The following is a 12,551-nucleotide window of genomic DNA, read 5'->3' on the forward strand; positions in this document are numbered from 1 at the left end:
GAACTAACCCACTTTGGACAATAATTGAATACATGAAAAATCCCTAACAAATTTGAGTATCGCCCATTCCATGGCCTTGAGCTAGAGTGCCAAACTCATCATTAGTGACATTTATAGGATATCACTGGTGGGTGTTGAGTGCCAAGCATTATTCATGAACTAAAAATAGCTCATCCACCAAATACAGCCTGGCCAGGAACAAACTTCCTCTGCAGCTGACAGATAGCAGGCAGCACTGAAATATGGTAAGAAGTAGTTAAGCTGTTTAATCTTTTCCCATACAGTGGCAGAACGTTAACTTCCATTTTATTAGGAGTGGCTGAGCAATAACTACCCGAATCTTTCAGACGAGCTTTGAGGTGCTCGGGCAAAGAGAAGAATGAAACTGACTGCATTCTGCAGCGTCCTCCAGGGAAACAGTTTCATATTGGCTGCCCTCGTTTACTTTTCACATTTGAGTTTGTCAATCTCTTCCTCTTTTCTGCAGTCCATCTTGTCACTCTCAGGTTCTTGTGCTTAAGCAGGGGAATCCTAACAAAGGTCAAGTACCACAGTACGTTTGAGGTTATGCCCTATTTCATCCTATGAGGTATATTACATTTACACATGGTAGACAATATTAATTTTGCATCAGTAACTTTGATGACATCTTGCTGCTTGTATTCACAACGGCTGAGGAGTTTGTTGAGGACGAAGAGTTGGATTATTAGACATTTTAACATCTAACTGGTTGAATACCTCACTATGATGAGGTGGTACGGCAAGGCAAGGTTCTGCGTTTGCTAACCTCCGGCATGTACTGTCATTGGCATAAATGGAGAAGGGAGGATTGCGTTTTATGTTACAAATAGAAAGATGACCTCTGTCCCTCAGGTGGTGACTGACAAAATTAGTAAAGGAGGAAAAAGTATGTTTCAGTATTCTCAAAGGAGCTGAGTAAGAGAATGCAAAACATATTTTGGAAGTTGGACAGGTGTTGTTTCGTACCTCACAGGAAGTGCCAAGCAAATTATGAAGTCACATGTGTCTGATACAAATGTAATTTGCATTATCTCAGCAAAAATTCACACTTCCTTTCCACATCCTCCTTTTTACAACTCAAATATGCTTTTCAAACTCAGACCTGTCACTTGAAGGAAGATAAATGAATGGTGTTCTCAAAAGGATCTTATGCCCACTAACTTGAAACCGAGATACTCCTGAAAATGAAACGTAGGTTCACAAGGTCTTGAGTGTTTTAACTCTAGTGCTTGCCCAAGTCAATCCCTCAGTTCAGGCTTTACTCTCTTTCCTTGCCTTCCTCTATGTACTTTGGATTTTCTTCTAAGCCCCTCTGTTGCACACATCTCCTCAACACTCTTCCTCAGTTCTTGTTCATGCTTAGATGGAAGTCAGAGTAATGTAGGGTGGGGTTTCAAGCACAGGAGCTGCTTCCAAATAAGCACCACAGTAGAGCATTCTGAAAGCAAAGGAATAAGACTTCTGGGTTTTGCTAAATTCCTGCTGAGAGCAGGTTACGCCAAACCCCAACAAAGCAGCGTTAAACCAGAATGAATGTTTCAGAGTAGTTATTCCAGAATAGCATGAACAGACATGTCCAATTCTTACGACACATGTGACTCAGAGCAAGGATTCTAATTACCCTTTCTCTTGTCTTCTTCCTTTGCTGAGGAACTATCCCATTCTAGTACTATGCCTGGGTCTTGTTCTGTACGGGTGGGCAGAGTCAGTTGCATTTCAGGTCCCTCTTTTTAAGGGTTTGCCAGTACGGTGTCAATGGCAGGGAAGGATCTTCAGTTAGAAAGTCTTCAGGACACATATATAGACTTAACAGTACCACATGTCTTTATGGAGTTCTAGTATTAAGACATCTAATATTAGATTCTCTGTATTCTTTTGCATGTCCTGAATTTAGCCCCTCTTTCTTTTCTTAAAACAAAACAAATCAGACAAGAATGGCAACTATCCATCTAAAGAGATATGCTGTCAGGATTCCCACTCTGATTTGTGCTACTTAAACCCTCAGGTTTCGAGGCCTATTCATGAAACTGTTACATCCTATGTGGTAGGGATCACTAGGAAATTGCCTCCCCTCCCTCCCCAAATGCCTAAGGGTTTTATAAAGAAAGTTACCCTGCTTTTCCTCACAGAAAGATCCCAGTGCTTCGGACTTGAGAGTTTCCCTGATGTTATAATTACAGTAAGTAGTTCAGCACAGACTCAGGCACCACTTCTGATCTGGCATCAAAAGCCTGCCTCATTCTGAGCCCTGGAAACCACACAGCTTTCCTAGACTGGAACAAAGCCTCATTGAGATTTTGATAAGAAGCTCCTCTTTCCAAATGTAAGGGCACACAGTATTTCTTCAGCATACATATATTAGTTTTAGACTATTTAATTTGGATTATTTCTGTCTCCTGCTATTTATACTAGAGCTTCAATAAAAGTCACAGAAAACATGACTTTTTAAATTAAAATAAAAAATATAAATGCTCAGCTAAAACATGACTATAAGCCTTGCAAACATTCCACAGCAAAAATGAACTTAAAAATTCCCTTCCGAAGATGTGAGATAAGCTTTTCTAAACAATAAATGCATACTTGGATCAAAATCAAAACTGTATTAAAAGAACTTTACATGGTTCGTTCTCTGAAAACATAAATGACTCAAAGCCAAAATGTACCAGCAATATCAGATGAGTACAAGTTCTATTATACCAAACAATCAAAGCTCCTCGTGTTCAGCAGATGAGAGAAGAGCACACATTTGCAATTATCGCAATCAGAGGCAGAACTGAAACGGTTTCAGGGGCACTATGGAGGACTGTGGGTCATACAGGTCAGATCAGTTCCAAAACAATCCAACGTCCCATAAAGGCAAGTCAGAGAAATCCTTCAGAGGAGAAACTTTAGTCTCTCCAGAAGTTTTTGGAGGGGCTGGGACTCTTTGGTTTGGAGAGAATGGTGTTCTAACAATACCATTCTGGAGAAAACATTGTAGAACAAATGACACATCACCAAGCAGGGACCTTTCTTATACTACTGTGAGTCCTTTTGAGACAACAGTTTTACATCACAAAGTGCAACCCCAGTCTCTACCAACCTGCAGAGACAGACTTTGGAAACAATCAGAACAGGTACAAGGCATCTAGAAAACCAGTCTTACTTGAGTTCATTAGTTTTTCTTTTCCCACCTCAATAATGCTGGTCCAGTAGGCTCTTCCTCCATATTCAGTCCCAATCCAAAATGCTCTGGAGTTACGTCTTTGCTGATCTCCAGTGACCACAGCAGTTGATCAAAACTGAACACAAGCTTTCAAAGCTGACCAAACAACTAGATTCCAGGCTTGCAAAGAGGTTACCAAACAAGTTTAATAAAGCACTGGGCTTGGCATGGTACTAACACCGCCCTTCAGCAAGCGTCTGTGACGGAAACAAGTATCACCTAATGCAGAAGAGGACGGATTATCTGTCACAGGCTGAGCCTCGGTAGGGTAGGACTGCAGCTGCTGGAATAATGGAGAGTCTGCTATAAAAAGCACATTGCTTGACAGCTCCAGAATTTTGGCTAGAAAAAAGGCTTCCTGAGTTCTCCCAGCATCATTACCAAAAGCACTTATTAGACAAGACTCATTTCAAAGTGACCAGATCAAGACTTTCCCAAATGAAATTATGCAGACAGACTTGTTTCAGCTCCCAAAGGGAGTGGGAAGGTCCCTGTGATATTCCAACAACCAGTCTGGTAAGTCCTCCAATATTTTGGCTCTTTTATATCCAGAACTCAATTTGTAGTCATTTAGAGGAGGAAAACTGTGGGACACATCAAAAATCTGTGTTTATCCTTTTTTTCCCTACTTTGATCCCATATCATCTTGGTCCAGACTCTCTCCTGCATCGCTTATAGTAAGTAGCTGGGACTAGTTTGACTAACTACAGAGAAACCAAATACATTACACATTAATAATCCACAATCCCCTACAGGTCTTGTTCTGTTTCAAAACAGGGTTTGTGTTTAAGCACCACTTTTTAAAGAAAGGTCACCAGATAAATTTAGATCTATTCAGTTTGTAGGCTGTGGTAGTTTGTTTTTAGGTATGTTGCTTACTGAGCAAAAAATAACAACATGATTTAGCTGCCAAGAACTTTTCCCATGGAAATTAGTTTTATCTTTATTATTTATACTATAATTATTTTTAGATGACCTTTTTCAAAGCCTCTGGAAAATAGTTAACAAAGAAACAGCGCAACTGTAAGGATTCTTTCAGAATTATGATCAACGTGGCAAACTCAGACAGCTCACAGGTATACTTAGTACTGACACTGTAGAAAACAGCCTTTAAATTGCATTCAGCCTCGATCCAGACAACTTCATTCTTGAAGGAGCAAGGTTTCCCTGGTGGGATGGTGTGTAGCAACCTCAGTATTGCTAGGTAAACTGCTTATTTCAGTTTCTGACCACATCATTAAACTAAATTAAGGCACAAGGGGTATTGCATACACATTGCAATCAGTGAAGCAACACTAGTAAGTCTGTCTGGAAATTCACAGTCAGCCATCTATATCCAAAGAAGGGAGGCACAAAAACCATGGCAAATCCAACAGAAGAGTAAGAGAACTTTTGGAAGACGCTACCAGTGAAGACAGCAGAAACCTTGCACTTGAATCCCAGTGCCACATTTTTCACGTTAAACCCTACAAAGCCAAAACTCTTCTCAGTCTGCTCTCATGAACTCACCTCATGAGTTCAGCTCCTTTGTGTGGAGGAGACTTTTCTGCCTGCTTCCCTCTCTGCTTCATGTCAGACATTCGCTGCCGCATGTTGATGGTCATCTCTGAGCTGAGACGCCAGATGAAGATGCAGCTGAAAAAGGGAAAGGCAAGGCTGGGGTCAAGTCTCAGTTCAATTTATTGATATTATAAATTCTCACGGCAAAGGCAGTGTCTGTCTGTGGTGGGGAGAGACACACACAGAAACAGCTTCCCAGAAACTCAATCCCATCACAAGCCTCATGACAAAAAGATAAAACCTGCCTGACAAAGACCGCCTGTGGGCGAGAGCAACTGCAGAGATATTTGCACAGGCTCGTCTCTGATCCTATACCTTTATTTGACTATCTGACCAGCTGCTGAAGGAATTGTCATAATAAGTCCCTCCATGGTCAGCAGGATAAGTTGAGCCTACATGTCCTTTGCATCCTCTAACAGTGGCTAAGCTGCAGCCTCTGATTGCAACTACCCCCACGGGCAAGGCCTTCCTAATGCCCACCAAACCATGGAGTCTCTGGCGTGTCATAACAGTTAAGCTTATATGGCAGTACTTTTTGCAGTCAGGGTACTCCTAATATTTTACTTGGACTCCCTCCAGGAACCTTCTAAGGAATTTGACTGAATTTGGTCAGTGGATTCAAAAGCATTTAAGAGAAGGAAACAAACAGTGTGATCTCATTGGTCTCACTTTCTTCAGAAATGTGGCTAAAAAAATTTAAAAAAGAAAATTCCTCATTATGTTACAGAATACTGTATCTCATCTTCAGCTACTAGAGAGTAAAATGACTAGCCTTTTCTTTGACATTTAACCTCAGTTAACTAATTCTTTTCATCTCACCCATCTTTCCTACGTAGCTGAGTATACTTACACTGATGTAGAAACAGAGGTGGTGCTTCACTATCATTTATAAAATCCTACACACTACTTTGGAATCCAAAGAGGATTTAATCAAGTTCTTCAAGACCCATCAGTGCCACCATACTCACGGGTACTCCAATTCACCACGGAGTTTTCAATGAGGGGCTTTCCCCTCTTCATTGCTCGTTTGTAAAAATTCATTTGCTCTGCCATTTTGAACAATGGCCATGAACTTTGGTCTCCGGGACCTGAGGCAAATGCCAAAAGCACCAGGATCCTGAATGCCTGCATCTTTTCCATTTTTGTCATCTCATGAGAAGACATTTTAAAAGGTTTTACTTCCATGCCACGCAAAAAGAAAACAGAACCCCCACTTTGCAGTCTGAGGAGATTTTAACGAAAAACAAATTCCCTACTTGCCCCCAGTGCCACCCCCTTTGCGACAAGGCTCAGGAGCACTACTCCCAGGTACTGAAGTCACACACAGGTACAGATGCTTCCCATCGACAGCGAACAGGCTGTCATCCTCCCACCCCAGCTTTTCAGCCAGGAGAAAGTGGTGAGGCACTGCGTCTGGGAACTATGGCAACCCAGAGGCAGCCAGCTGCCTCCCTTCAAGCAGCAGCTCTCTTGAACATAACAGCAACCATAATCTGCTGCTGAGAAAATAGTGAAAAGCAGGAAGCAAAATTCAGAAAGCAAATCTGGCTTGTTCCTTTATCCCACCCCACAGCTATCAAACCTAGAGATAAGCAGCAAACAGTATGAACTTGTAAATACATTAACATTCTACACAAAGCTCTACAGAAGCATGCTCCCACCTACCCCTTTTGCTGCTTTTCCCTTGCCGCTTTGTTTTTTTCCCTTACAGTACTTTTTTCACATGGGTCTCCCAATCCTTGTGCCCTTCTCCATCTCCATTCCTCTTTCTAGATTCAGTTTTGTTCTTTACACATGCTGCTGAGTGTGAACAGACTATCTTCCCTGTTGTCCTTTGAAAAACATGCTTTCTGCTCTCCTTACAGCAGAGTTCTTAATGAATCCTTCCTCAGTTCTCATCCATCTCCTCCACACCCTTAGTGAAGAAAAAGACCCTTTTGCTCATGGAAATGATCAACAAGGGAACATTGCACTAAATCACAAAGATCACGGGGGACCTCAAACCATCCATTTTCTGGAATTTATCAGAAATCCACAACAAAAGGACCTTTTTTTCTGCATCTTTTACCCTCATCTATTTACACACTTGAAAGGTAAAGAAAGAGGAAAAACCAAATTATTTACTTTTTACTGAAAGTCAGAAATAACCAACTGATGCAATTTAATGTGATATATTGAATGTTCTGTAACAACTCACGCTCTAAAACTCTTTTTCTGGTTCAAACTGTAGTTTATTAATAGAAGAGAGGGGTAAAAAAAAAGGAGAGAATCTGGGCTGCTCTGGCCTTGAGATATCACTCCAGGAACCATCTTTCTCAAGGAAAAATGGTATTCAGTTCAGCAGATTTAAGTATTCAATGATTCCAGAAGTAGTGGGTCTACTCAACTCTACAGTCACATTAAACATGTATTCTCCTTTTCCCCTTGGGCTCAGTCTGGCGATTACTTAAGCTTTTGGTGAGCTGACTTAGCTCATTAAATCAGCAGAAGACTCAGTTTGGAGGGGTGCTGATGTAGTGACCTGAATCAGCTTAACGAGGGGTCACCCACACCACGGCTGACTGAGGGGAGCAGGAGCAAGGACTGGGGACAGGCCTGACCCTTTTGCACCTAGACAGGCTCATTTACCTGGCAAAACCTCACCAACAGGAGTACTGTAAGAAAAAGATTTGGCACAACTGGTCAGAATATCACAAACTGCATTACATTACAGACCTGAAGGCTGGTAGGGAAACAGGCCACATCCCTGGCTCCTTTCCAGCAGGGAATAGTGCCTACACTCAGAAAACCACAAGGGAAGCACTTTACACAGGTGTCTCATTCCACGGAACGATAATATAACCCAACAGGACACATCTAGGATTCAGAAAGCTCTGAGGTTCCTTTTGAATTCATAAAACATCCCTCATTTTAAAAAAAATCTACCTTCCTTCAGGACACACTTTAAATCCAGTGGGAGATGGCATGAGCTGATATCACAAACAAGCAAACCCCCCTTACCTGTCACCAGAAACAGAGATCAGATGTTTGCAGTCATTACTGAATTTCATCCCAGTTACAATCTCTGTGTGAAATAAAGCACAAGAAAAAAATAATTCCCTGAATTATTCCAATGGCAGAAGAGATCATTAGCCAAATAGCCTATCTGTGCTCAGCAACTCAAATTCTGAAAAAAGCCAACACACTTCACAGATCAATATTCCCCAATTACCATAACCATTTAACAAAGAATCTAGGCTTGACATAGAAAGGGTATCCCGTGGCAAAATAAGGATGAATCCTGAAGTCTCTTTTGCCTATGATAGAATAGCCCTTGCATGGTAGGAGCTAGGCATATATCATAACAAAACTTAACACAGACTACCTTACAGGCTATTAGAAAAACTGTGTAGACAAATACATGACCTGACAGGCAGGTCTGTGCTTGTGTTTTGCAATGCAAAATGAGGTCTGAAAAAAGTTGAAATTGCAATGAAATAAGTTATTACACTTCAACCAACAATAACCCACTCTAAAATACTCATTGGGTAACCTTTGGTGGGGAAGAACCTTCAGAAAGCTTTGACTCATATCAGATCCTGCTACATAGTCATCAGCAGAAAAAAAAATGCATTTCCAGAAGTTTACGTGCCTTACCTGAATGTCCATACATGGTTGCAACACACTCGCCAGAATAGAAATCAAAGATGGAGAGGTTCTTGTCAGAACAACTGGTTGCAATATAAAGACCAGAGGGATCCGTTTGTACCTGGTTTAAGAGATAAGAGAAATGCAAAGATCTAGTGAGGAAGTGCCTTCAAGCTGCATGAAAATGGTCCAGAACACCCAAGATACTTATAGTAGTTAAAAGTGTAGGTAGCTCCCACAGGACTCTGGTTGAGTACCAGGCTATCCAGCATCCCAGGACAAATCTCCAGCCTGATTAAAGTGTTAAAACTATCTCCAACCTAATCAGAGATTAAAGGCACTTACATTAAACACCTTCATGAGCCTGAAGGCACCACCACCAATGGACAGACTTATACCTTTCTCTCCTACCTCCTTTTAACCACTGGGGTCTTACCTTCTTCTATCTTAAGATCAAAACAAAACAAAACCACACACGCACCAAAACACACAGCCCCCTCCAAAATAATCAGAGCTGACAGTTAAGTGAAATATTTCAAGTCCCCAATCTGGAGGAGAGAAACCAAACAAGAACTCAACACTGCAGGGAAACTGTCTCTGATAATGATGCTGTCAAGTCTCCAGCATCTGCAACTCTCGTTTTTGGGTTGGTTTTTCTTTTTTGCTCCGTACATACCCTTTTGTTGCTTGATCATGGATCAAATATAAAAGCCCCTCCAAATGCCTCACTAGGGCTAACACAGCACTACACAGCAAATATAGCTACTGTCACCAAATACCCTGCTTTGTCCTTTGCAGAATTTTAAGGAACTGAGAGTGAAAATGACTGGTTTTTAAAAGAGACATGGTATTGAAATAATGGTAACTTTTTTGTTTATGTTTATTTTGTTGCTGCATCTTTTGCTTTGCATGTCACTGTTTGGGTTCTACTTGTTAAACTGCAATGTATATTGCCACCTCAGAACAGCATGCCAAGAAAGTTTAAATTCCAGAGACAACCATAATCCCTTGATTACATAGCTGTCCTAAAAACAAAGAAAGCAACATTAAAAATAATTGAGAATCCCCACTTAGGCTACACATTAAATAACCCAAAACCTAAAGGAAATCAAAAACAAGAACTCCAGCTCCCAGCAACATTTCATGGTTTGTGGTCTGAGAAAGATATACGCAAGCACCTAAGCTTACAAACAACGAAATGTAGCATCAATTTTTCATTTTCATTACTCTGGCTTATAAAAAAACTTTGTAGGACTTATAATCGGTAAAGAGAACTTATCTTCCTCTGTAAAACAGAAGAGGTGATGCTGAACAAAGCTGTTTGCTTTCCTCTCCCGTTTTACCCAGTTATTTACACCCATCAATAATACTGCTGGCCTGTGCGGCTGAACAGAAATATTTGGTTTAAAAAGTAGAAAAATTATCAGTGAAAACAAATACAATGAAGATGCTTGTTTGGCGACTTAACTTGAGAGGTATTTTGGTTGTGTCAATTGGTCTTCCCCCTTTAAAGACAAGAATGCAATTCTTCCACATCCCAGTGTGCTGGCATCACTCTTAACACTGAATCTTGAATGCACCTGGTTCCAGAGGAAGCCCAGGACAGCGGCAGAAGCAGGCATGCTACCCTACCCCAAGGCCTGGATGCACTCAGCAGGTAGGAAACATGAACAGACTCTCTCTAAGCAGTACCGACCTTGTCCAGCACTCCAAGACCTGAACAATATGGGCTTTTCAGGGCAGATGCTACTTAATTTCATAAACTCATGAAAAGTTGCACTTGTATATTCCCTCTGGCAACCACAAATTTCTCAAACACTGGTCAACAGGCAGCTCCACCTTAAAAACCCTAACAAAAATCATCAAGAAAGCCAGAATGAGCTCTCTGGAGCAGAAAGTAAAGGATTAAAGTAAATGGACTAAATAATCTCCTGACAGATACTGGTGCAGTTCTACTTGCTTTTACAGCATGGGCCTGTGCCTCACTTTAGAAACAGTACAGAGAGGGAAGTTATAGATCAGCTTCAGCATTCACTGACTCTTCTCCCGTTTTAGCCTGATGGAACCCAAATTCGCTACCAGCCCTTAAGGATGGAGGCAGCAGAATAAGGGACAAAGTATGGAGCAAGCAAAACAAAAAGTGTTTGTGTTTTCCCGTGTTCAGATTTGTGTTACATTTTTTTAGTGCTGAGCTGCATTCAGAGGAGCTGAAGAAAAGGAAAAGGGAAGGAAAAAAACCAAACCACCAGCTTACTTTGATGAGGGTGCCATCTTCACCTTGGGATCCCTTGTAAAGCTTCTTCTGCTTCCCACTGCTTATGTTGAAAACCCTGAGGGGGACAACAAAAGACAACATTGCTCATTTTGCTCAGGTACTGCTCTGCGGCTCGTCACCAGGATCCTTTTCTCTTTTCTGCTTCTCATTCCACAACAGATACAGGGCACAGGGCCAAGCCACAGGAAGTGGAGAAATTACCTCTATGAACTATAACCACCAATCATTTAAACAGTTCAAGAAACAATCTCAACAGTAATGTAGGGGCCCGTGACTGGATAATATGATATCAAGCAGATTGTCTGAATTAAAATTGAGGCTTGATTCTCAAGCTGATAATCAAAAACAAGTATCGCATCATGGCACTGAAGGATCAAATGGGAGGGAGAAAATCTTGCCATGCCTTGTAACGGCTAATGCTTATGTAGCAGGAACGGCTCTTAATAAGCTTCAGTCAGTCCTTCCTACTACAAAAATACCTGTGGCTCCTTCATACTACAGGAAAGGGTTGAGAGAGCAAGACCCTTTATTTACATTAGAATACAAAACCAAATTACATCCAGCAGTGGTATCTAGCTATGACCAAAACTCTCAGCATCTCACCCAGACACAAGAGGAGACACACAATTACAGAGAGTCTCCTTTGCTTTGAAGGTAGAAGCAGGCCAGCTGGAGAAATGGATAAAAAGGAAGCAAAGAATGGATGCCACTTGTCCAAGGACAGTCACAGCTAGCTCAATTTTAGATCTCAGCTATTCCACAGGACCTCACAGCTTCTCACTAGACATACCTTTAAAAGCAAAAATTACCCCAAGCACAGAACTTCTTGCACCACAGCTCAATGACGTGCCAAGGAAGGCACACTTGCTCTCCCAGCAGAAAGGCTTTGCTCTACAGAGTAACCCAGTGGGAAGGCAAGAGTCCCATGGGCATCTGCATATATCCACGACTTTTATCAGCAAGGGGAAAGGCAGAGTTCAACCTCACAGAGTGTGAGGTGAGGCCTCAGATCGGTCTGAAAATGTTGTGTCAAAGAACCTACAGGAACAATGATGGAGATGGGGCCACCCTGGCCAATTCATTTATGACTGCAAAAATATTTTCAAGACAATAAGTAAACTAACCTGATGTTACGATCCTGGCATCCAATAGCTGCGTATTTCCAGCTGGGGTCCACATCCATGTCATACAGAGTGGTCTTCCTAACAATGTGATGTGTTCGGGTAAACTGAACCCCTTCGCCTGTCTAAGCATGTGGGTAAAGACTGTGTCAAAATCAAGTAGTTAATCCAGTATTAAAAACTTCTAAATACACGAGTCCTCTCACACAGCCAGCAAAAAACAACCCTTCCCACTAACCAGGTCTGCTGGAAGCAGCTGGGACTGGAGGCACAATGAAATCCTCTCCAGCCCATATTCTTTCACCACTCCTCACAATTGCCCTGGCAGCAAAAGAAAAGCAGATATCCTAACAGTTCTCTACTTTGCATCTTGCTAAGAGGTCAGGCTGGGTGCAGCTGCATGCTTCACAGAACTAGTTCTCCAAAAGTACTCTCTTGCATTGACTCAGTGGGAGGCACTGAGGCTGAAATAGCAGTAAGGTCATACAGAAACTCTTATATCACTCTTTAAAGTAGTTCCTTTGTGGAGACATTATTTTTAAAAGTGTAATAAGCTCACCTTCTGCGCGGTGCGGAAATAGATGCTCTTGTCTGCCCCACAGCTTATCATTCGCACTTTCCCATCATTGGCTGGAACGAAAAGGCAGGAGCCAAACAAAAGATAAACACAAATACAAGGTGGAGAAAATGTTTCAATTTATACCAGTGTTCATTTATTCCAGCCCTCATTCACTAGGACTGA

General features: G+C 41.6%; 1 protein-coding gene across 4 annotated transcripts in view; it reads right to left on the reverse strand.

The window, feature by feature from the left end:
- MAPKBP1 (mitogen-activated protein kinase binding protein 1) overlaps nt 1-12,551 on the reverse strand; it is a 101,052-nt gene that overhangs the window by 20,075 nt on the left and 68,426 nt on the right. For all 4 annotated transcript variants that reach the window (XM_064462475.1, XM_064462476.1, XM_064462473.1 and 1 more), the window contains exons 15-20: nt 12,369-12,439; nt 11,813-11,934; nt 10,668-10,743; nt 8,423-8,534; nt 7,787-7,850; nt 4,736-4,861 (exon numbers count right to left, since the gene is read on the reverse strand). In XM_064462475.1, coding sequence (XP_064318545.1) covers nt 4,736-4,861; nt 7,787-7,850; nt 8,423-8,534; nt 10,668-10,743; nt 11,813-11,934; nt 12,369-12,439 — 571 coding nt within the window. The remainder of the gene's footprint in view (nt 1-4,735; nt 4,862-7,786; nt 7,851-8,422; nt 8,535-10,667; nt 10,744-11,812; nt 11,935-12,368; nt 12,440-12,551) is intronic.

The sequence above is a fragment of the Phalacrocorax carbo genome, chromosome 10 (assembly GCF_963921805.1).
Source record: "Phalacrocorax carbo chromosome 10, bPhaCar2.1, whole genome shotgun sequence".
Lineage (NCBI taxonomy): Eukaryota > Metazoa > Chordata > Aves > Suliformes > Phalacrocoracidae > Phalacrocorax > Phalacrocorax carbo.